This window comes from Diadema setosum, chromosome 2, assembly GCF_964275005.1.
Source record: "Diadema setosum chromosome 2, eeDiaSeto1, whole genome shotgun sequence".
NCBI lineage: Eukaryota > Metazoa > Echinodermata > Echinoidea > Diadematoida > Diadematidae > Diadema > Diadema setosum.
This window is the reverse complement of record NC_092686.1, coordinates 8,850,886-8,876,510: the sequence shown is the minus strand read 5'-3', so window position 1 is coordinate 8,876,510 and position 25,625 is coordinate 8,850,886. Positions and strand designations below refer to the sequence as shown.

The following is a 25,625-nucleotide window of genomic DNA, read 5'->3' as shown; positions in this document are numbered from 1 at the left end:
TGAATCAATTCACTCACCTGATGAGTAGGTATCAAAATTGCCCGAGCTGACGACTTGTCCGGTGTTGGGGTTCATCACGAGGAAGTTGAGCCCTCGCTTGGCTGGCTTGACTTCCTCAATCCAATAGTTACTTAGTACTCTGCAAAGATTGTCAGTGAGAGATCATATCTAATGACAAACTTTAAAGGTTGTACATCCCTTTTGCAAACATCAAGAAATTTTGCATGATTGAAGAATAATGCTTCCCAATGTCTACATGAAATCTTACAGTAATACACCTAAAGAGGGTTTTTTCTTCTTTTTTTTTTTTTTGAAGAAATTTAAACTAATCCCACGACACTCAAGATCTTGTTTCCCTTTCGTGCTGAGAATGACAGTTGGATTCTTTTTGGACTCCAAAAAAATTCGCTGAAAATCTATAGTATCCTTTCTCATCCATCATAAAGAAGTCTCTGGTTTTATCATTCTGAGGAGAGGTCAGATTTACCTTCCTTTACAATATACCAGCTTATGAAATGAATCTAATTTTAAGGGCCGCAAAAGGGACACACAAACTTTTATACATAGAAAGGATACAGTCAAACCTGTCTACAGTGGCAACCCAAGGGAGACCAAAAAAAGGGTCGTTATAGACAGTCTTTGACGTGGCTTTTTTCTGGCGGAATTGTTTTTAGTGGCCGTTATAGACAGGTGGCTGCTATGGCAGGTTTGACTATCATGTGCTGCATCTTTCATGTTTTCACTGTAACTTATCTCTTCTTGCACACGATGATTTGGAAACAAAATGACTGAACATGTACTACTCACTGTCTTTATTCCCTTCACTAAAATGCTTGGTGAATATTCATTGCCACTTCCAGAAAAATCAAAGCTTAAATGATAGAGACTGCTGTACACTGTTGCTGTCCCTGTTACTACAACTTTAAATTTTGTAATGAAATGATGAGTTTGACCGCTTAAATCGTGAAAGAAAGAAAATCATATAAGATGATGGGACCGTTTCATCAATGCCTACAACACTGGTAAGTGATGGCGGAGTGACATTACACCCAGAACGCTCTCACGATTTCAAACTTTGTGTATCCGGCAGGATTTTTGAAGATCGCAACTCACGTTTTGCCCTCAAAGCAGACCTTGGGGTAGATCTTCATTCCCTGAGACGTTCGCCCCGACTCCACGTGGACAGCAACCTCATTGGATTCGCACACTCGGCTGACCATGCATAAGTTCTGCTGGGGTCTGTCCTCAAATATCGAGGGCTCTCGATTCTCACCCACTGCAATTTTCACAAAATTTCATCATTTCTTTCCGGTCTCAAATACATTCATATAATTTTTTGACATCTCACATATGGGATGAGTTGGTTAAGTTGAATATAACCATTTCATTAGAATACAGCAAAATGAAGTTTGATAAAGACATCGGAATGGCAAATTCAAACATTTCTTTTTCTTATGGAAATTGTACATGTTTTTTTTTTTTTTTCTAACAGAAGTGAAAATGTAGTATAGTTTCTGGGACATAGATGAGAGCAAAACCCAAATATACAAGTGGATTGAGCAAATGTAACAAAACTAGTAGAGCACATCAGTAAAAGTTAGAGGAGAATCAGGCAATAGGTTGAAAAGTTATGAATTCTTATTCTGGTGTAGCAATTGCTGGATGAAAAGGCCACTACAGTTTGTGATGTCATGTATGGATGTGATATAAAGAGAATTCCACAAAATTCCATTTTTAAAATGAAAGATACACATCCCCTTTGACTCAAGACTGAAATATGTCAAGGGTAATATCATTCCCCCTGCTTTCTGAAAAAGGTATTAAAGTGCTCTTTCATACTGCTAGAAGAGTGAAAACATGTTGAATTTTTAAAATTTTCTTGATATTTCCATTACGTCTTCTTGATATTGATTCCATATGATGTCACAAAGTATTGTAGTCTTCTCATCTAGCAATGACAGCACCAACAGTCAAAAAATTCATGACTTTGGATCAAATTGTCTGATTTTCCTCAAACTTTCACTGATGTGTTTGACTGACCTTACTGCATTCCATTATTTCACATATACATTTGGGTTTAATTCTCTTAATAGCTATCATACATTTCCTAATTCAACTTAATGAGCAATGTCACACCTTGCCAAACGACAACCCATACTCACGCGGTATAGAAAAACATCCCTTGATTTCTGTCTGCGTTCCCCACTCACTCTCAGGTTTTTTCATTTGGGTCATCTGCAGATAAAAATGAGACAATGTTGACCATAACACTGTGATCAATCAACAAATCAGCCTGATAAATGACCACATGTTGTTTATCAACTTTCAGTACTATAAAGCTTCCCACATTCTAAGCTCTCCACTGATATATAATACGTGGCCTGAAACACACCAAGACTGCTGCTTGGTTCTCTATTATAAACCAGGCTGAAACTCTGACAATAATCTTCTCTGCTTTCCATAAATTTTCTTCTGAAGTTATTTTACTACTTTTAATCAGTTCAACTAAGGTAAGTCTCTCATAAACTAAGCCAATGTTTTTATGGATAAGTTTACGTTTGAAATATGGAGAATTTGTATCATACAATGCCTTGAACAACAAAAATTCTGACTTCTGCCTGAAATCACCAGACGGGGGCTTGTTTCATGAAGTCATAACATAAAAGTCTTCACATAAATCTCAGAAATGACCAAAGTCGCTCATATGTAGCTAGGAGAGACTTTACAAAGAGAAGCAAAATCCATTTCATGAAGTCTCTCCTCAGTATGAGCAAAACGTCTCTTGTAAAACTTTCATGACACGGACCTCAGGTCACGAATGATGAATAAACAACTCTAACTGAATCTGTGAGATGGGATTCCTACCGCTTCATGGCTGCCATCGTGCTGGGTGTACTTCTGGCCGATGAAAGCCCACATGGAGCGGTAGCCGAGCAGGTGGGCCTGGCGACTGCCGTAGATGTCCTCAAACATCTTGACGGCCTCCGGCGACAGCCTGTTGGTGGCATCATCGAAGGTGACAATGAGGAGGATGTCGCCCGCGGAGACAGAGTTGAGAAACGCCACCAGGTCTTCGCTGTCTGTGATGTTGTAGAAAGGAAAAGAGGATCAATAATCTGACAAAAACGCAATCCTGTGTTCAAAGACTCAAGCCGAAGCACCTTTTCCTGTTCACAAAGTATTTTCATGGTGTTCTTATGTTTGTGAATTTCCCGGCTCCACGAGCATACTTGCACAGGGTCGTCTCCTGTGACACAATAAGTTGTTTATATCACCTCTGAAGTGGGAAATCATCAACTTTTCTTCCCAAATGGGAAAATTCTTATTTTGCCAATGTGGTTCTCAATTGTGAATTCAGCCACTCGCAAATTTGTCTCAAAATTCCAAATTTGCCAAATTTATTTATGATGTATACAGTATGAAACCATCCTAGTCACATCTTACCACTGCATAAGAATTGAAGGGACACTACATTAAACTGGTTCCTCCAACTCAGACAAGTATATCATAGCTAGGACTAAGTGATATTTTAACTGTGGGCACAAAAAGAAAATTATCTTGCCTGAGACTACTGAGGTTTAACTCTACTTTTTGAAGCTGTAGTTCTAATGATGACATTGCCTGTATGAAAGTCACAAAAATAAGGTTAAAGTTTGTGTGTCCCTTTTGCAACCCTTTCATAAGTTGGTATATTGTAGAGGTATAGATAATTAAAAGCTTTCCTCAGAATGATAAAACTGGAAACATCTTTATAATGGAGAGAGAATAATTACTATGGATTTCCAGTGAATTTATTCCAGCACGAAAAAATTCCTACCGTTATTCTAAGTACAAAATGGGGAGCATGTATTCTTGAAAGACATGGGTTTAGTTTTTCATTTCTTTTTTTTTTTGTGTAAAAACTCTAAGGTGTATTGCAGCAAGATTTCATACACAATGTTGGAAACCCTTATTCTTCAACCATGCAAACTTTCATGACACTTTCAAAAGGGATACATGATCTTTAAATGATTTTTTTGCTATGATCTCCCTCTTTTTTTTCAACCACACACCAAATAAGAGTCACTAAACCTTTAAACCTTATTGATTCTATTGAAAACAGAATGTGAATAGGTAACCAACATATTTACATCTACATGTCTCTCCAGGAGACAGTCATGAACATTCTTGGCCACTTAACAGGGAAGTGTTCTGCATGGATAAACATTTTTATGATGATGGAACACAATGTCGCTACAAGAGGTGGCACATTCTACCAGAAATTATTCCTGTTCCATGCCAAAGCACACACAGGGCTGGGTAGCACTTGAACTGCTCTATAAACGCATAGATGATATGCCTGAAGAACATTACTTCACACCAGCACTGATATGAGTAATGTCTTTTACATCATTACGTGACTTATGTCAGCTGCATGTCTAAAGTCTAACCTCAACAAAGGAGATAGCAGCTCGTCTAAAAGTAGTGTGCCATGACTTTGCAGGCACACATGTCTGAACATCAATGGTTCATTGTCTCATAAAATCACCTTTTGGATATTCATACCCCCTAACATTTTTTGTAGTTTACGTGGTCAGGTAATCCATACATAGCAGCTTTATCACATTATTCCAAGTTGTGCAAAAAACAAACAAACAAACAAACAAACAAACAAACAAAACAACAACAACAGCACCCAATCCTTTTGTGAGAATTGTATGTACAGTTGAACCTCTATTATCCGGCCTCCCTTTATCCGGATCTCTCTATTATCCGGACGCAATCTCGCCGTGATTTTTTTATCTTTTTTTAATAATTACGGGAGGAAAGGGGGATTCTCAACTCCTTGAGAACTCCTACACAAACACACGTGAATTACATATACTTGATACATTTCTTAATAATTATTTAGGTAAGTCATCCCAAGAATTTATAAAAGAAAATGATTTCATTCTTGCAAACACGAACCTCTATTTTGGGGTCTGTTACTGAGTGTAACAATGAAAAGGTTGCAGCATACACATTACTACATGTGGTACTACAATGGGCTACATCAGTACATGTGTATGTATATGTACATGTATAAAGCATTGAGTCTCCCGTATCCGGCCAAATCCCTTATCCGGATGAGCCCCGGTCCCGACTTGTCCGGATACGAGAGGTTCAACTGTACATGTAATTGTTTACCAACTCATCTGACTTGGCAGTTGAGATGACAAAAAGTAAGTTGGCATTGCATAGATAACTAAATGGTAAAGGCCCACATTACGAAATATAATTAGGTGTCTTCAATGATGTGTATAACCACAGAACTTGAGGTAAAGTGCATATACTTTATGCTGAAGAAGAATCAGTTCATTATGCAAAATAGGTTAGATGCTTCTGTGTTAGTATGTCTCTATCTGTGACATCTCACAAAACCAACAACTGTGGATGCAGAATTCTTCAAATATTTAAACAGGGCATGGCCTAATAGCCTATTCCCTTTTCTCACCTATCCCAGTAAATATTCACCATCAAAAGATTTATACTGCTCATTTTCATGACTTCCGTTGTATCTTGCATCCTGTCTGTTCCTTCACCATGCAACCATTAAGGTTGTCTCTTAAAAGAGTACCGGGTATTTATCAGTATCAAACAATACATCCACAGCAATGAAAGCACACACTCAATAAGATTTAACCTTCATCACACAGTTCTTCAACAACAGAGGAATTATAAACATCTTTAACCCATTGAGGATGAATCCACAGTATACTCAGGCAAGGATCTATGGGAAAAGTGTGTTGTAGCAAAATCAGCCCGTCCTCAATGGGCTAAATACAACACAATCATTTAAACACACACACACACACACCTGTTCACTCTGATGAAGACATTCAAATTGATGAACTGCATCAGTTTGAGTTGCAGCTACATACAATGTCAACCACACCACTGTCTTCAAAACAGCTCTAAAATTCAACAAGTGTGAGAGCTAAAACTCACCATGTGCGTATGTGTCGAAAGACCGCTTTGTCGTTACTCTCCTAGTTTTTGCTGCGCACAAAAGAGAACACCAGATAACATTAGTAGTAAATTGGACAAGAGAACACCAGATAACATTAGTAGTAAATTGGACATGCTCTGGTTAATGCAGGATTAATGACATGATGCCCATTCAGAGGTAGTTAATTATCCCCATCAACTTTTTCTGTAAATGTAGATAAGAACAAAGCCCACCAAAATCACATTTACCTGACAAATTTATGAAGTCGTTAGCAGTGCAATCAATAACAAATTTCAAATTTTGATTGTCCACTTCCACATACATTAAGAAAATAGGGATGAATAGATTCCTGAAAGATTAGTTAATACTGCATGCAACCAAATGCATTCTTCTCAAATCGAGTGAAAGACAAAAATTATTGCCATTAAATTATCATAAATTAGTTTTTAGGTTATCATGGCATCTAATGTAGCAGAAATTTAATTCAATGACCCTGTTAATAGCTAGAAATATGAACACTGCAATAATTCTTACATTGTCTAACCTTCAATGTAGATATGTAGGCACAAAATATCAAAGTTATATTTGAGAAGGAATTGATGCAAGGATCATCTATCTGTAGATTACTTATACTGCATGGCAATGAATGGGATATTGGGAAAAATTGTACGAGCAAGGGCCACCTACTGTAGATGAGTTAAATACTTTAATGTATATTAGTTAATCATCATTCAGCCATTACAGTCAATAGCCATCAACATTAATAATGTAATTTTTGATTGCCAATTTGCTAATAATTACCCTGTATGATTCTATGTTAAAAGATCCTATGAATTACTTCCTCATCCTAATTAATTATGATTTCATCCATGTTTCATGCTGCCCATCTTACCTTCAATCTGAAGTATATTTAATCCTCGTCCCATTTCTATCTGTGGAAAAATACTGCAATGGAAAACAGGAATGTAACACTGGCAGTAATTACATTAAACAGCACATCAAAACAGCACAAAAAGAGCTCCAATTTTTCTCTTCAACACAGATAGTAAAAGCAGAGGCAAACATGGTTGGATCAAGGTCACCATTCCCGAAACAGAATTTTATTTAGCTTATTTCCGAGATGCTTAAGTGGAGGCTGTACAAACACATAACAAAGGAACCCAGATCTGATTATTTGCTCAGAGTACATTGCATCTTTTCCATCGACATTCAATAAATCAAAGAAAAAAGAATAAGGGGGGGGGGGGAGATGTTCATACTTTGTCCTTAACAATGTAAGAACAGTTCAAAGAAATATTGTGAGCTAACACTGGGCGTTGGGTGCAAAGGTCAGCTCAGAAAAAAAAAAGAATCAGAAGAAAATGATTTTTAGGAAAATTGCATGGTATTATTGAAGCAACAGAGCAAAATCATAAATTCCATCACGCCACTGTCTCTGTTTGAGATTGCAGTTAGTTAGCATTAATGCACGGCATGCAATTGTATTTAAAATCTGTATCATAATAATATACTCAATAGAGAGCAGCCAACAATGAAAGCTGGATATACACTGTACATGTACTCATATGGTGCTATTAGAGGTAATGGAGCAAAGTCCGGAATTCCACATCCAATATTCCTCGTCTGTCTCACCTTCTCCTGTTTCTTTGACAATTTCTAAATGCCATGATGTGCGTGATTGATATCACACAATGATTATCAGCACTGAACATGTTGCTGATTTTTGTACAAGTACATAATGTGGCTCTCTGTGACTTCCAACAGACAGAATACTTTGGTCTCTTTCGAAACAAGGGGGGGGGGGGGGGAGTATACTCGTACTTTATTGGTTCACAGACACCCCTAACAATAAATCAGGGAAACAGTGTGGCCCACTGACACACAGAAAAAGCCAAGTCTGTCTACTTCATGTGCTGCACCATTTAGAACATCCTTCCTACACATAAAGGTAATTACCGGGGCTTGATGTGTGCCAATCGATCCTAGAGAAAATGGAGTTGAATGATCAAAGACACAGTTAAGTAGATGCCATATTAATGTTTAAAAAAAACAAACAAACCTTCTCCAAACTGCCTTTTGTTTTTTTGTCCCTTGTATATGTTAACTTTCAACTGATTTTTGTTTTGACGTATGATCTGACTTCAAAACTTGTGTGATGGTTAAGTAAGATGTCAGAACTCACTTTTCATCTCCCTCAAGGCACATCTCTGGACGGTGCTTGTTCTGGAACCCGCTCTTTATCCGGTAGGCAAACTGACCAGCTGGGCACGGATCATAATTTCCGCACATCGCCTTACCCTCCACGGGCTTATCCTGGGGCGGCCTCTGAAGCTCTGTACATCAGTGACAAAACCACAAGGACCACATATAAATAAGTACTACTAATCACAGATGGTGAACGCTTTTGCAGCACACTTCATGAGTGATCTCGTAAACTCTGTTTTAACAGACCTTACCCAGACAAAGTCGGGACAACAAAATTCCTTGCCTTGGGCAATAAAACTGCAGGAGAGAGCAAGAGGTACTGTTTTAACTGATTACAACGAAAAAATCTTCTCTTGGTAGGTTTCCATAACAACCTACCCGTTCATGCGCGAAGGTGGTGTGGTTACAATCCTTGCATGTGATCGGCGAGCGGTGTGTTATTCTGTTTGGAGTATTGTGCATGCGTGTTGAGTGTAGCAAAGGGAATGTTACTGGGTAATTCCATGAAGTTGGGGCAGTGTCTATGTAGCATCGTGATATTTAAAAAATACATTTCAGCATAACTCAATATTAATTACGCTATACATTTATTGTTTGTAGGCTTTACATTTGCATTGAGGCCACACATTTTCCTGGAAATTTTGTGCCATTCAGACTCAATTTTGATGAAGTTATTAAACAATATGTAACAGTGTCCTGTAGCATCGTGATGTGTCCATGTAGCATCGTGAAATTTTAACATTTGGTCTTAAGAGACAAATTATGGCAATTAGCTTGACCAAAATTTGATGCAATATGCATATTTACAAGATATGAATGAGATAGCTAAATATCTCAAATTTCCTGTACACAGTTTTAATTTTAAAAGAAAATTACAAAATGTATCACGATGCTATGCGGTGTCCTTTTTTGTGACATTTGGTGGACACCGTGTAGCATAGTGACACATTGTGTAATTTTCTTGTAAAAGTAAACTGTGGAAAGGAGAGTTAAGATATTTAGCTATCTGACTAATCTAGTAATTATGCATATTATATCAAAGTTTGGTCAAGCTAATTGCATTAATTTGTCTTTTAGGACCAGATTTTAACTATCATGATGCTACATGTACACGTCACGATGCTACAGGACACCGTTACATATCGTTTTAATAACTTCATCAAAATTGAGTCTGAATGGCACAAAATTTCCAGGAAAATGTATGGTCTCAATACAAATGTAAAGCCTATAAACAATATATGTATGGCATAATTAGTATTGAGTTATGCTAAAATGTCACACTTTGTGCCCCAACTTCATGGAATTACCCTACTGCAAGAGCATCCTCACAGAAGGGTAATGTCTGGGTAAAGTAGGGGTAATTACCCTAGCTGGCTAGGGTAGAATTTGGCAGAAGTTACCATGACATTATTATTATCACTACATTATCATCATTCTTATCATTATGATCATCATCATCAACATTTTCATCATCAGCTTTAAGAAGAAAGAAAAGTATAGAGGCAACACAATAAAAGATAGACAAACTCTTTGGAATCACCTTGGCTGAGCTCTGCTGCATCTCTGTGTAACTCTTTCTTCAAGTTCTGCAGGAGGAGCGCCTCTTCCATCGAGTCTGATCGTAGGTGTGTGCTGAGAACAACGATGATTAGAGCCAGAAGCCCAATCACTGCTATCTGGAAAGGTACTGCACAAGAGAAACATTCAAAGAAATATGTTTTATGATCACAGCCGCCCTTCAAATTCATTTCATTTTTAGTATAACGTCGATCTTAAAGTCATATCGATTTACACAACCTACTGCTGTATTGACCTCGGAGTGTAATTCTGCACTATGTCCAATTTGACTTCCTCTCCCACATGGCTTTGTACATTGAAAACAAAAATGATTACTAAAATCATATTCTACAGTTGATAATTTCACAACTACAACCTTATTGTGGGCAAGTTATTACAAGCCCTTAAACAGTTTCATGTATGGTAAAATATATAAAATACTTCTTATCTTTATCGAATTCACATCAAAAGAAGGAAATGTAGTTTAGACTATTAGCGCATCACAGTTCCATAGCAGACTTGCAAGCTGATGACATCACCACCTTTGCTAATTCATGTGGTTGTGACTACCAGGTAATATCACTGAATCATGGTACATTTATAAATTCAAAAACCCTCTTCTTGGAGGTCCTATTTTGATAATACAACTACCATTCTCTTTTGCTCTGATTCTGCTCTATTCATGAGAGCCGACTTGAAAGTGACATCGAGTTCTACTTTTCGCTTTCTGGACTGACAGACAACCCATAAACAGTGGGCCTCCTGTACCCTTGGCCTGAAAGCAGGCCTGCCATGAAAGGAAGTGACCTGCAAACTATCCACACACTTGGGTAAGGCAAACATACAGCTTGCAAGTGATGGACAAATTGCCCTTCCTCAACGTATTGAAATAAGTACTAATTATACAGTGTTTATATAGTAGGAGCCATGATACACATATCATGGGCATACATGTATATGTTCGACATGGACTCAAAGCAACAGTCTCTGATTTCTACACAGGTGTCGTATCCACTAGACCAGTGCACTAGACTACTGAGCTTCTAGACATAGAAGTTAATCCACTAGAGTTATCTTGCTTGAAAATGTCATTTTTGACTAAAAAAAAAAAACCAACAACTAACAATCATACATTGTTTTTATCATAAATGAAACAAGCAAACTTTTTTTATTTGTCAAGTGTTTCCAATTTCCTGAATAGTTAAATTCAAAATGGTTAATTTGTTAATTGGGTTACTTATAAATATGAGGAGAGCAAACATACAATTGTATCATGTTCATTCATGTAAAATTATTAACATCCTCGAAGCAACATAAAATACAAATATGCTCCCCCCTCCCTTCCCACAATGAAGACACGTCAGTACGTCGACACGTCAGTTCGTCAACACATGTCTTGTCATTCACCCTTCTTACAGTACGTGTTAATGGCGCTGGCATTAGCCCAACCTGATCTTTCAGTTAAACAGGGGGTCCCTAAAGGAAAGCAGCTGTTTAAACTCTCCTTTGGAATCACTTCCGCTTGATGGACAGACCAGAAGTAGCCTTACATGCTAGACAAAGTACAGAGAGTTTTGATTACACAGCTATACATGGCACAGCACCAGTGTACATACAGGATCTTGTACTGTTAAAATCATCTACTAGATCTACTGCTGATTATATCTAGATCCAAGACACAAAGTTATTACCTTTAATACAAAAAAAAAAACCAAAAAACTCAATGTAGTCTTAAATTATGTTATTATTATTGTCATTATCATTTTTATTATGATTATGATTATGATTATTATGATTATCATCACCATTATTATTATTATTATTATTATTATTATTATTATTATTATCATTATTATTATTATTATCATTATTATTATTATTATTATTATTATTACCATTATTATTATTATTATCATCATTTTAATTTGTGTCATGAGCCCAAGCAATACTAAAATGCGCTTTCACCATGTTCCAGAGGATGTACGTGTACATAAAGGAATAAAGTCAGATATGAAAACAGAATGGTGGAAGTACTATCAAAATGACACTTAGGATAACCAAATTTGATATTGAATATCAAAGGTTAACATAGTAGGATTCACACTGATGCAAATTAGCGGGATACAAATCTCGAGATTTGCATCGCGTTCCAAATCTTAAGATTTTTGCCACTGGTGCGGAAAAACCAAAGTCTCAATAAATAGCGCAATCAGCATCAAAATTTAAATCCTGAGAAATGTTGAGATTATTTTGGAATTATGAATATGATTTGAGAAATGGGGCGATAATTTGTACCGCGGCGAGTGTGTGAAAACCAGAGCAAATAATCATGCATACCTGCCCACAGGTTTAGAGTTTAATCAATTAGTGCTGTTACTGGTGAATTTCAATTGGTATATACCAGTATATATATATATTTTTTAATCGTTAGACTCGCCTAGGTAGGTGAAAGATGGGATTTGATGGCATTCGGTTGCTTGCTCCCTTTAGTTTACCCTGGGGGATTTATAGCGATACACATATCATTACTACAACCGCAAAATCGCTGCTTATGCTAGGGCTACTGCAACCTGAAACAAGAGTTTCCATAGATAATATGTAACAAATATACCTGGCCTAAGAGGTTCTGGTTAAAAGTATAACCTATGTGCATGAGGTGACTTCAATAGCACTATTTTCAGAGGGGCGCAGCCATGAAGAAAATGCATTACTATTTAAGTCACCGAAGGCACATAACTTAACCAATGCCTCAAACAATGGCCTGGTATTCTTGTTTATACCCCTCACTAATTATTTCAGTGGCTGAGTAAACTGCAAAGAAAGTGGGATTTACTCACTGTTTACAGTTTGCGGTTGACCAACCACCCAAGTTCACTTCTTCCATGCACAAATTTACACATAAGTGTATGCTGTATGCATGGTCTGCAGTGCGCAATATTCATTTGTATGTGAAAACCTAAACTAACTTCTTGCAAAGTGAAGACGCTGTGTGTAGTGGAAAAACCGTACTGTTCACTCGCCATGTACAGAGTTAATCAAGTCGAGCGGTGTGCAATATTGTCTCACACACTAAAATACACACTCCTGACAGACTAGTGGTACATTTAGCAAATGTTGCCAGCAGATTTTTTTTTTTTTTAAACTATTTCCCTAGGGAAAGAGTTGAACTCTGACTGGATAAGGATTTTTAAAGTGGAAATACGTTTTGTCACTTGCATTGCCTTTGTCCAATCAGTGAACAAGAAATAATTTGTGAGGGATATCAGTATGAATGAAACTCTGCTCTCATAATTCATCATAAGGCTTGATCTACAACTCACAGCTGGTTCTTCTGAACCTCCTGCAGAAGCGCATACTGAGTTCCCGCATCTGTACTTCTCAACCAAGAAAAAAAAAATACACTCCTCTAACCAACACGGAGGGCAGATCTTTTATTTTCTGTTTCTTTTCTTAACAGGTCACTGTCAGTCGTGTCATCTTTCAGCCACTATGTGAATCACCTGCAAGTAACAACAAGAAGAAAGATAATGTGCAATCAAGCTTTGAAAAACAATAAAGAAATGCAATATGCAATATAAACATTTTTCTGATGTATTGCCACTTCACTCTGTGCACTTTATTACAGATAGCACAACTATCGATTTAAGGGTACAATTGAACATATCATAAATCAAAATTCACTTTCCAGATATTTGGGGACATGGCCATAGAACAAGCATACAATTTACAGAATAAAATACTAGAACACAAAATTGAATGACAGTGTACATGTTTGAAGAATGCAAATATATGTGTAAGATCCCTGTATCAATATTAGATACAACTTTTGTATAATTTACTGTAACGCATAACATAACGGTGATATACTGTATATGTCAAATATTTCGCGAGGTTTTTATTTTTGCGAATTTCGCGAGTCGGGTGCTATTCGTGAAATTAAAGCCACGTGAAACGTTCGACTCTTATCCCGATGTGACGCACGCATGTACATTTCTTCATGTAGTAGGCCTACAGGACTCCACAATCGCGAATTCAACCACTCGCGAAATTGTCGAGAATACCCAATTCGCGAAAATTTAGACTCACGAAATATATGGCGTATACAGTATGTGGCCAAGCGCAGGGGGGCTAGAGAATGACCAACATCAATGGAATGAGAAATAAAACTTAATGAGGAAAGAGGCTATATATTGATCACAACATTTCACAAGGTTCTTGCAGGCTGCCTATCCATCCCAGTACCAAAAGTTGGCAACCATGCACTATACGGCCCTATATTATCGGTGCACAATTTTTACCCTCATCGAGCAGTGCGTGTGAATTCGAGTGCCTATCAGTCACCGCGGATCGACAGCATGTGTTCCGGTACTGTGTTCAGGTGTGTGGGATCTCGCGTTGGATGCGTGTGCGTGTGTCGATGCATGTGCATAAAAGCACTTAGTATGCCACACCATTGCTCTAATGGTATTCCCCCTGTGCGGCGTGATTCGATTGAGCAGAGACAGGCTGCTGTACTGTGCATGCATGGCACTGCATGCAATGCAAACATAAACTTTCGTCCTACATTCATGATCTTAAATGAATGGATACTGCATTACATCTCAAGCTGGGGATCACTAATTAACCTATTGCATATACATCCAATGTCCTTGGCAAAATTATTCAGTGAAATAATGAACAACTTGAAAAAAAAAAAAAAAAAGACCCTAATCTTATACCGATCTGCTAGTCTGTTACTGTCTGTACAGTTACTGATTTACGGGCATGCAGACACAATGCATACACACACACGTTCACAAACACAAGCCTCTCCTGCCTCTGCTGCGATGGGCGGTTTGTGCGATCTTGCGAATTCGGTGGAGGCAGATGGATACAGGAGACATTGAAATACTGTATTGCTTTATATCTAATTGATGTGGCTAGCTAAGATGTTAAAAAAGGGAAGCTACTCGTATTGCAGACTTCTTCACACTTTGCGCCATGACCATGGCAATTTTCTGCGATGCAATATTGCAAATGTAAAGCTAGAAAATCCTCCAGTGGAGAGCAAAGCCAAAAACACACAATATCGCGCAGTGTCAAAATCACAGGGTGAACTCCTCAGGCTCAGGATTAAGAACCTTTGAAGAAAGGCCCTCTAGTAACAAGCTATGTTACAAGTCTTTGACTTTTTATGTTTACCGGTATAGCAAGTGTACTAGTACTACTCATCGACCACCTATTTTTAGATCGACCACCCTCGCGCAATAGCTTTCTCGTGTATAAAATAAAAAATACGCATGGGACGGGGCGCAATACGCTGGAACATTCGAACATGAATACAAATCAAGAAAAATTAGGGGGATACTTTATTAGTATTACAGGTAGATACAATTTGTAAGTTCTAAATAACCTGAGGAAACAGGAGGAAAAAGAATTAAAGAAAATCCTCATTAGTAATAAACGTAATTATCGTTCACACATATTTGCCCATTCACTGGATTTACGTGCTTTTCAATGGGAAAATGGGCGGTCGATTAAAATGATGAGCTTGCGAAGGTGTAGATCTATACAGTTCAGTGAAAAATGTCGCTTGTGTTTGTCGCTGAGAACTCCGCGTGTACGGTACGAGTCAACATTTAACAATCTGAGCCCGGGATATGAATCTGCGGTATTTTCTGCCTCGAGTGGAATGAAATTAAGGTGAAAATGAGGGATATTCTATTACTGTATCAGATACAACTTGCAAGGTATTCATTCAAAAAGTGGTCGGTGAGTGGTAGGTCCAGATCCAACTAACGTTACACTGGGCGTCATCATAGCCAGGTAAAAGATGCCTTAACTGTTGTTAGATAGATATAGAAACTATTTAAATAAGAGTAACCGTTAATTTAAAGTTTACAGTCATTCTAATAGTCAAACTTTATTTATTTACTAGGGTCTATTCATGAACATGATGATATGCAGACTTACTTCTAGACAATCGGTCAACGCTGTTGCTCTGCCTCTCCGGCGATCCGGCCCCCCTACCTCTGACCTACACTGCAGGCTAGGCCTGGAAATCTTTTATTTCCGGCAAATCTACACAAGTCTGCATCAATAATGCTTCGATGGAAGTAGCGGGATACATGTGCAACTCAAGCAAAACCTGTATCGAACTCTATACACAGCTTTCCTTCAAGCAGAGGGTGGTCAAGGTCCCAACTCAACTCATCATGTAAAAATTCTTTGCAGCTCACGTCTGTCTCTCCGCTCCGGCGACTGACTTCACACAACACGTTGTGATGTGCAGCAGGCCTACACAACTCACAACCAACCACGTCGAGTTCGAGGTGATCTGTTTACTTCCTGCCCAGCCAGCCGGCCACATAACCTAGAGCCGGCCACATAACCCTACACACAGTTACTGTGCCCATACGGCACTGTGCCACAGCTTGGTCTGTGCCCCATATGCAAGCACTTGTAGAGGTAAACGTAGATGGCGCTATACGTCTCGCTAGGAAACTCGGCAGACTCGTGATTTGTCTGCAGGATGTCCCCCCCCCCCCCCCACACACACACACTGCATGCTGAAACTGTCCCCATTCATTTCTGCAGTGTGTACAAGCGTACCATACGTACAATACATGACTGTGTAATCTCTGTGAAGCGCTACAACCTCCGCAAGCTGTCTGAGAAGACTGGATAACAGAGCTAAAATGACGAATGAGTCGAAAGCTGGTTGGGAATTTGACAAGTTCGACGATGGTTCTCTGAGTAAGTAATCTTCAAGGTTATCATTTGTTTTATATGAGGTAGAATGTTAGTGTAAAGCCGAGGTATTTTGTAACACGTTACGTTCATTTCATGGAATGGCTCTTTACCGCAGCAGTCGCTATGCCATGGATAACCGTGTACGCTGCAGCCTTAGCATGGTGCAGCTCACCGACACTGGAAAACAGAGAAATTAGAAAGGGGGTGGTTCCCCGTTTGACCGACGAGATCGGGAACAGGGCAGTCTTGTTTCGACACTTTTTTTTTTAAACATTATTGAGACTTGGCCTGGCCCTGTAACGTAGACCTAGAGTCCCTAGAACCTGGTAAATACAGGTTTCATATTTTATTATAGAATATGCAGCATGAGGCAGGTGTTTGCCTCAAATAGACAGACCTTGCTTTGCCTTGCCTTGTGAACTTAGCTTCTGCTAGCTAACCGCACACCGATTGTCCAAGGCTTACATTCCACATGTTTTTTGTTCTTTTTATTCCTGGGTTTCAACTGAAAATAAAAACAGGATGTGCGCTCGGTGCAGCCCCCCTCTCTGGATCCGCTACTGTTTTCTGCGTGCATGCTGAAATTCACCCAATTTCCCAATGATTGATAGCTTAAAAAACAAAACAAATTATGTTATAATTGTTTATCCCAATGGAATCCCATTTTCTTTGCTCAATTTTCCACCAATTGTTTATCTCGTCAGCTTCCTGCTGCGTGACTCCTCGAGCAGAGCATGCGCTTTACCTTTAGTACGCAGATTCTAATATGCAAACCTCAAATACGCGCAGCTTAAATTCCCAAGTTCATTTACCCTATTTGCCAAAATATACGAAATCCTTTGAAAATTCATAAAAATTTCCAAATCATTACCAAAATGTAGACTCATCTGTTCCTTGTCATTGTCAACTTTACCTGCAAGTTTCATCCAAATTTTTTTGGTGTAATTTTTTAATGTTTTTGCATGATATCCATAGTATTGTACATATACCAAAAGAAACTTTGCGTTAAATTTACGTGTAATGCAAGCGCCGATCGGTACTGCGTTAATCTTTCTGCGTTACAAAATTAACGATCACCGTGCGTGAATGATCGTTACAGATCGTTACAGATCGTTACTGTGCGTTACAGATCGTTACTGTGCGTTAATTTTTAGATCTTGCGTTAGCGGACTTGTCATGTGGACTGGCAAGAAATCTCGGAAATTGCGAGACTCGGAGATGCCTCGGTTAAGTGACTGTCGTTCGTAATATTTACTACGGACAATTCCTGCCGGCGGAAGGCATTTAAATAGCGATATCAAATGCCGAAAAGATTTTGTAGTTGAGCAGAACTCCCCTGGCAATGTCGTGTTGTCATGGTCGTCAAATTTGTACTCATGGGCGCAGTCAATGGAATCGGGCAAGCAAAAATTTCGAAGCCACATTTTTCCCCACAGCCAGCATATTCCATCGAACATTGAACCCATGAAATCACGCATACGCAAGTCTAAAACTAACGCCGACTGTCTAACGTTAGCGATGTCACGATTTCAACAACTGTCAGACACTTACTCAATTCAGGAAGGTGCAAAAGTCCATTTATATTCCAATACACAAAGTCACAACGTGTGTCTCGCCGAATAACTGGTGGTAGTGTGTGGTGACAAAGCCGAGTATTTCGGCAGTAAAAGTAGCTGCAGCAGAAAAAAATGTCTACCACTTTCTGCTCGCATTATTACACTGCCAGCAGGTGAGTCAAGTGGTGACTTGATAGGCACGCTTCACATGAAAGTTTACCCAGAAACATGAAAAATCCCACGATGCCAAGGTGCCAGAGTGGGGAATGGGGAGGGGTGGAGAGAGAGAGAGACCAATCAACAGAAGAAACCGCGCGTACTGGCGCATTCTCGGAGGTCATGAACAGTCTGGGCTCTTGGAGATGAACAGAGAAGGAATGTTTAATTAAAGATAGCTCAAGTCGAAGACCCAGGATTACAAACGTTGATTCTTTTTTCCCCTTTCATGAAACATGCTTTCACGTTTAGAAATGGTTGTACTCCTTTAAAAAAAAAAAAAAAAATCTCCTGCGATTTTTGTTAACTTAATATAGCCGTTTAAAACGTCAAACTTACCATGAAAGTGTTACTACTTGTAATACAATAGTTAATACTATACCTATTGCTTTAATCATATCTGTATAACACAAATTTGACTACCAATGACAATAAAAAGTATTTGTTTTGTGCGGAGATTTTTTTTTTTTTTTTTTGTCTTTATCCTGACTAGTTCCTATGAAATTTCTAATGTTTTTACGGCAGCATCAACAGCCTAAAATAAATTACTGACAGATTTATAGATTATGAAATTTTTGGCAACCATCCATTTGAACGTCAGGCATGAAAAGCTCCTGATATTCAGCAAAAACAACTCAACAGATCAGAGACAAAGTTCCTTCAAATTTTGAGAAATAGCACGCAGATTTGCTGGGCGTGGTAGGGTCCATGCTTTGAGATCGTCACAATCGTGTTGTCACCAGGGAGGTGGAGTGTCTCTCTTCCACCTCCCTGTTGTCACGGAGTATCGGGCAGTTCTCACAAACTCCAGGATCACCCCTCCCTGCCAACTCCATGTTGCTCCCAGGGAGGCGGGAAGAGTCTCTTCCCACCTCTCTGTTGCTCCCCAACGTGCATCGTGAATGCGTGGCGTTTCTTGTCACCGTCAGTACCCGAGGCTGCTTTGTATTTGTCTTGGAATATTGATTCTTCTTGTCAAGACTTGAGTGTAGTAATCGTTTTGCATGGCTATGTAAAAAATTGTGATACAACGTGTACTCAACTCGTCTTTGTGATTTTTTCTTCAGTCCAAAAGGAAGACAAAATAGTATCATGACGTTTGCAATTGTTCGAAAGGTCTGCTTTTGATAACTCAGACTACTCAGTAATCACCCTTGTTTTCCCGCTCCCAGGCCCTCCAATTTTACTGAGCAATCCACACGCGCGCGCAAATTCCTTTGCCATGTGGTTTTGCCAGCCAGCTGTCGGAATGTGCTTTGAAGTTACATTTCAGCCTGGCCTGGCTGGCATGAATGGGTGTCGAGTTTCAATCAATACCTACTGTTGTTTTATTCTTGTATTTGAACATGTCGTTTCACCTGACAACACACGGAGATCGGGAAGGTGTAGGGCTAGGGAAGAGGTTTTTGTTGTGTGTTGCAACCTAATCCGGGCAATTAACCCCAGAGGGCAATTACCCCCTCCCCCGAATACTGGTTAATGGTAAGGTTAGAGTAAAGATTAGGGTTAGGTTTAGGGTGAGGAGTTTGGGTTATGATTAGGATTAGGGCCAGGGGAAGGGTCCGGGGTAATTGCCCAGGAAGAAAAGAGGGACGCGCTTTTGTTCTTGGTCAAATCGATTTTCCTAGGTGATGCTGTGGAGCTAGAAAGGAACAAAAAAAGCAATTATGATGTCTGGCGTACTTCCGGGACGTCTTATTTTTCTTGCACTCTAAAATTTCCTATTGTTTGGCGTTATCAATTTCATTAATTGTTGTTTAGTTACCCTCTTTCGCATTATAAACTTAAAGTCCATAGAACATTCATTCGCATTAAGATCACACTCGAAAAGCTATACTGGTGTATAGTTTGAACACAGCAAAATGAAATAACGAATATCCCGCAGATTTTCCAAAATTATGCGTCATGTGGGTCAATTCATTTTCTTTTCTTTCTTTTTTTTTTCATTTGTCTTCTTGTCGATGTGGGGGGTAGATTCAGGATATATTACTTTTCCTTTTCCCCTTTCGGCCCGATGCGATTACTCCTGGTGCTGACATTCTTTCTGCTCGTCTTCCGATTACAAGTTATACTGTTGTTGTAAATAAATGCGCATGGAGTCCCAGCTGTATCGGAAAAAAAAAAAAAAGCTATCTAAAGTTGACCTTCAAATACAAGTAAAATCAGAATCAATTTAATGGTACGGGTTCGCGGTTTCAATCCCCTCGAAGCCCGCGATATTTGCCTTTCAGCAAGACACTTTATCCACAAAAGGCCAGGGTTCCACACTAACTTTTATTTCGGTGGCCCGATCGGGCCACCAAAATGATTGATTTTTATTTTGTGGTGGCCCGAAAAGAAAAACAAACAAGCAAAACTACCGGTCCTAAACATAGAAAAATAAATATCAAGTATTACTGAAGTGAGTGAAATGAGAAAGTGGGAGCATTTGCAGACATTGTAAACATCCGACATTTGTTTTAGCATCGTAAAGAGGGAAAAGTTACCGCTATTTATTTCTGATGGAAATTCAAGCAATCATCCAACATTTACAAGTGTTTTAACACCTTCCGGACGTGAAAGCAAAACATCCGCTCTTTATGTTATCATCTATGAGCCGATTGATACCGTTAATCATTTCCAAACGTACAAACAACAATCTGTTACTTATTTTAGCATCGTACGGAGCAGAATATTACCGTTATTCATCTCCAAATTCAAAAGCAAACACCCGACATTCATTTTATGATCGAAGGAGCCGAATGTCACTGCTGTCCACTTTCGAAAGTGAAATGAATCATCTGACATATTTCAGCATCGCACGGAGCCGAATGTTATACTGTTTTTTTACATTCAAACGTCAAGGCAGACATCCGACATTTACTTTAACATCAAACGCAACTGAATGTTATTGTTATTCATTTCGAAATGTTAAATAGCAAATGTCTGATATTTATTTTAGCATCTTAATTATGGAGCAGAATGTCGATACTGTTTTTCACTTCCGAACGTCCAAGCAATCATCTGACATTTATTTTGGCATCTTCCGAAGCCGAATGTTATTGAGCACTATTTACTTTCGAACGTAAAAGCGAACATTCGGCATTTCATCGTCGTATATATATACGGAGCTGAATATCATTGTTATTCATTTCCGAACGTCAAAGGGATCATTCGACATATATTTTAGTATCTTCCGGAGCTGAATGTTATTGCCATTTACTTTCGAACGTAAAAGCGAACATCCAGCAATTATTTCATCATCGTACTGAGTTGAATACTATTGTTATTCATTTCCGAACGCCAAAGCAAACATTCAACATTTATTTTAGCATCTTCCGGAGCTGATCGTTATTGCTATTTTACTTTCGAACATAAAAGCAAACATCCGACAGTTATTTAGCATCGTATGGAGCAAAATATTACTGTTATTCACTTCCGAGCGTAAAAACAATTATTTGACAATTATTTCAGCATCTTCTGGAGCCGAATGTTGTTGCTATTCACTTCCGAAAGTAAAAGCAAATATCCAACATTTATCTCATCGTTGTACGAAGTTGATTATTATTTGTTATTCATTTCCGAACGCCAAAGGGATAATTCGACATTTACTTTAGCATCTTCCGGAGCTGAATATTATTGTTATTTCCTTTCGAACGTAAAGGTAAATTTCCGGCATTTATTCTATCATCGTACGTAGTTGAATATCATTATCATTTATATTCGACCGTCAAAGCAAACATTCGACATTTATTTCAGCATCTTCCGGAGCCGTATTCTATCCTTATTCATTTCCGAACGTAAAGGTAAATTTCCGGCATTTATTCTATCATCGTACGTAGTTGAATATCATTATCATTTATATTCGACCGTCAAAGCAAACATTCGACATTTATTTCAGCATCTTCCGGAGCCGTATTTTATCCTTATTCATTTCCGAACGCAAAATCAAATATCTGACATTAATTTCAGCACCGTACGGAGCTGAATCTTACCATTATTCATTTCCAAAAGTATAAGCAAACATCCGACATTTATTTTTGTATAATACGGAGTCGAATATTACCATTATTCATTTCCAAAATTAAGAGCAAACATCTGACATTTATTCTAGCAGCTTACGGAGCCGATAGTTACCGCTGTTCATTTTCAAAACTAAAGGCAAACATCCGGCTTTTTTGGTGGCCCGGCGTGCGTTTTTGGTGACGCCGGTCGCAAATTAACAATGCGCGAAATCGTGATTCGATTCGCGAAAAGACTACGCTAAATCGCTACACTCGGCAGGGGCTACGTCGTCCTTTCACCAGGTCTCGTTACAAAACCAAAATCTCGCGTGAGTTCTTGCGTTACCTATCGTTAATTTTAACGAAACATCGTTAATTTGCGATACGGATCGTTACTCATCGTTACTCATCGTTACTCATCGTTACTACAAACGTTAATTTTCCCGATCGTTACTTTGCGTTACTAACGATTCAGGTGAAAGCGCTTGCGTTAATGAAACGTTAATGTTGATTAACGCAAAGTTTATTTTGGTATATACTGTATGCCATGAATGCTTGATCGTCTGGAAAGAAAAAAAAAAAAAAAATCACAAGGTCTGACCCTTTCTACACTTTTGCTGAGCTGAGCAACATGGTTCTACGGTATACTGCAAAGGTGGAAATATTTGCAATGTGGATATTTTTGCCCGACCAGAAAAAATCAAACCACAAATATTCCTCATGTGTTCCACTAGTATTATATTAGAGTCTTGTATCCATGAAATAAAAAAAAACATATGAAATTCACCTTACCCAGCCGAGCGTGAAAAATTACTCACACCAAAATAACCACTTTTACAGCATGATAGCATGTCACTCTGCATGTCTTGGTCCTGAGAATGATAACACTGTACATGTAGATTGTATTCTGTATGGCTGAACCACTGTCAAATCAAGATTGGCTACATCCTGTTGTTTCACTTCATTTGAATGCTCTGATTTTAGCAAAATTGAAATGTGAAATCAGTGTGAAAACAACTGTACATACACTGTATGATGGCACTGGAGAGAAGTGGATTATGCTGTGACTATGAATTATAAAAATCTATCACAAAAGTAGCAATATCCCCATGAAATTGTCAAATATTATTATTAAAAGCAGGAACGTTTCCAGAATATAGCATGGAATGAAAATACATTAAACCCCAGAAAGAATGGTAGGGATGTTTAGTACCTTTGATCCTTTTATTTTCACTGGCAAGGTAACCAAATGCAGTAATAAGGCATTGAAACAACAACTAGAAACACATTTGGAGAGCACAGACCTCTGCCAAGTAGCTTATTTCCACCCATACATGCATGCTTCTCGATACAATAGTTGCCCTTATTCCATTCCCCAATGATAAAGAAGCCTTTCTGTATGATACAGTCTGCAGCAGTCTACCTCAGCTTCAGCAGCTTACTGCCTGCTGCGTGCACACCTTATATATGAGCAGCTAACATTCCCTCGTTCATTAATGAAATCCTTTAAAAAAAAGTATCCTGGCACCAGACAGTTATCTGGATCACTACCAATATTTACTGGTAATTTTCTGTTCCTTGTAAGTATCACCCAAATCCGTCCACAACTTTTTGAGTTATTTTTCAAACAGACAGCCAGACAGCCAGACAAACCAACAGACAAACAGACAGACAAACAATTCTGGCAAAATCATAACCTCCTTGGCAGAGGTAATAAAAGTCATGTAGAGGAAACGTGATAAATTGGACAGGATTTCACATTTGAGTACCCATCCATGCATTCAACTTTAGAATGCAAGTGTGCATAAGTGCATATTTTGAGTTCGCACATGATCTGTGTTTGTTGTATTTTTTTTTTTTTTCGGAACAAAGCGTAAATATGAAGTGTCTTGTCTTTGCAAGTAGTAGCAATAGAATTTGGGATTTGCTGGCTCCTGAAGATAAGGGATATTGGCAATTGTCTTTTTTCTAAAGTTTGTGTCAAGTCTGATGAGTTCAAGGGAAGCATCTACTGTAATTAATCTATGTCAGTTAAAGGCATTAGTGTCATATTGAAGGCATTCATTTGGCCACCATTAAGCACTGCTATGTTGATGACATGAACTGTAGTGATGCAGCTGTGTCTTTTTTTATTTAATTAATTTAATTTAAATTGTTACTGTAGTTTGTCGCAATAGAGCTAATGGCATAGTAAATCAAGCATGATGTGAATTCCTTGATAGAAGTTACAGTGTACATATAGAGGTGTCTGTGTGTGTTGTTCAATGCATTTTACATTTAAATAAATTTTCCTGCATGTACCTTTGCTATTGAACATGTGTACTCCTCAGGAACAAACAAGTAAGAAAAAAAAAATGAGTCTCACCTATAAAACTGAAAGCTAGGCTAATTATGTCTAATTATGTTCTGCAATTATTGTCTTGTACATGTATACATGTACCACACAAGCTTCATTCATTGTGTATTACAGATTTGATCAATGCATGTGTGGCTATACACTGTGACTCTTACAATATGTTTCATTACTCTTATACTATGAATGTTGCCACCAACCAGTGTTTTTCTTTCTTTTTTTTTTTGTTAATGAAAAATTGTATTAGAAATTCAGGGCAATTGAGTTAAGATGTGTTATGCAGATGGTTTGTGTCATTTTTATACAATTTGATTAAATTTTTCAGGGGATTGCATTTGTAATTCTGTAGTGTGAAGAGATATTTTTCTGGATGGCGAATTTTATACATTTATCCCAAGAAGCATTATACCACTAGCTACAGGGAAACTGGTTCCTCTTACAAAGTCTATGAGGATTTCGGAACCTGGCTGGAAACAGGCTGACAAAATCCATTCACTATTCATTAGCAGATACACAGTGTAGCTGTATTAAGGTGGAGGAATTGAAGTTAGGGGATGACAAAATTTAGTAGAACACTGACTATGCTTCAATCAAAGGAAGGCATGAAATTGAAAAGTAAGACTCCAGTGATATAACTTCTACATATGATTCATTTTTATCTTTGCTTCATGACAATGATATTAATCAGTATGACAATCCCACCCAAACCCTGCATAATAATGATGATAGATAGATAATAGATATAATCCTGCCCAGCTTATTATCCTGTAAAATGACAAAATAAAGGAAGTGGACACAAAGAAACAGTAGTTTCTAAAATATTATATCATTTTTATAGCACGAGAAACATGTTGCGCACAGCAGTTATCTATACAAACCGACTTCTGAAATTGTATCCCCTCGCAAGGACACTTCTACGTCATTACTGTGCTGTAGATATCTCAAACGACATCCCTGGCTTAATTCAGAGACTATCGCTTGCTCCACTTGCCCCCTATCAACTGCGATCGGAGGAAATCAGAGGAGGGAGACCGTCGAGTGGGTTAGGGAGCAGC

General features: G+C 38.4%; 2 protein-coding genes across 2 annotated transcripts in view; one reads left to right on the top strand and one right to left on the bottom strand.

The window, feature by feature from the left end:
• The window catches only part of LOC140239581 (protein O-linked-mannose beta-1,2-N-acetylglucosaminyltransferase 1-like), a 35,443-nt gene extending 22,251 nt beyond the window's left edge, over positions 1-13,192 (bottom strand). The window contains exons 1-9 of the mRNA XM_072319415.1: positions 13,051-13,192; positions 9,714-9,860; positions 8,151-8,301; positions 6,861-6,913; positions 5,968-6,018; positions 2,866-3,080; positions 2,163-2,235; positions 1,114-1,276; positions 18-139 (exon numbers count right to left, since the gene is read on the bottom strand). Of these exons, the coding sequence (XP_072175516.1) occupies positions 18-139; positions 1,114-1,276; positions 2,163-2,235; positions 2,866-3,080; positions 5,968-6,018; positions 6,861-6,913; positions 8,151-8,301; positions 9,714-9,860; positions 13,051-13,099 (1,024 nt within the window). The 5' untranslated portion in view covers positions 13,100-13,192. The remainder of the gene's footprint in view (positions 1-17; positions 140-1,113; positions 1,277-2,162; positions 2,236-2,865; positions 3,081-5,967; positions 6,019-6,860; positions 6,914-8,150; positions 8,302-9,713; positions 9,861-13,050) is intronic.
• Positions 13,193-16,340: 3,148 nt separating this feature from the next.
• Positions 16,341-25,625, top strand: part of LOC140246148 (WASH complex subunit 4-like) — a 48,846-nt gene continuing 39,561 nt past the window's right edge. The window contains exon 1 of the mRNA XM_072325587.1: positions 16,341-16,465. Coding sequence (XP_072181688.1) covers positions 16,408-16,465 — 58 coding nt within the window. The 5' untranslated portion in view covers positions 16,341-16,407. The remainder of the gene's footprint in view (positions 16,466-25,625) is intronic.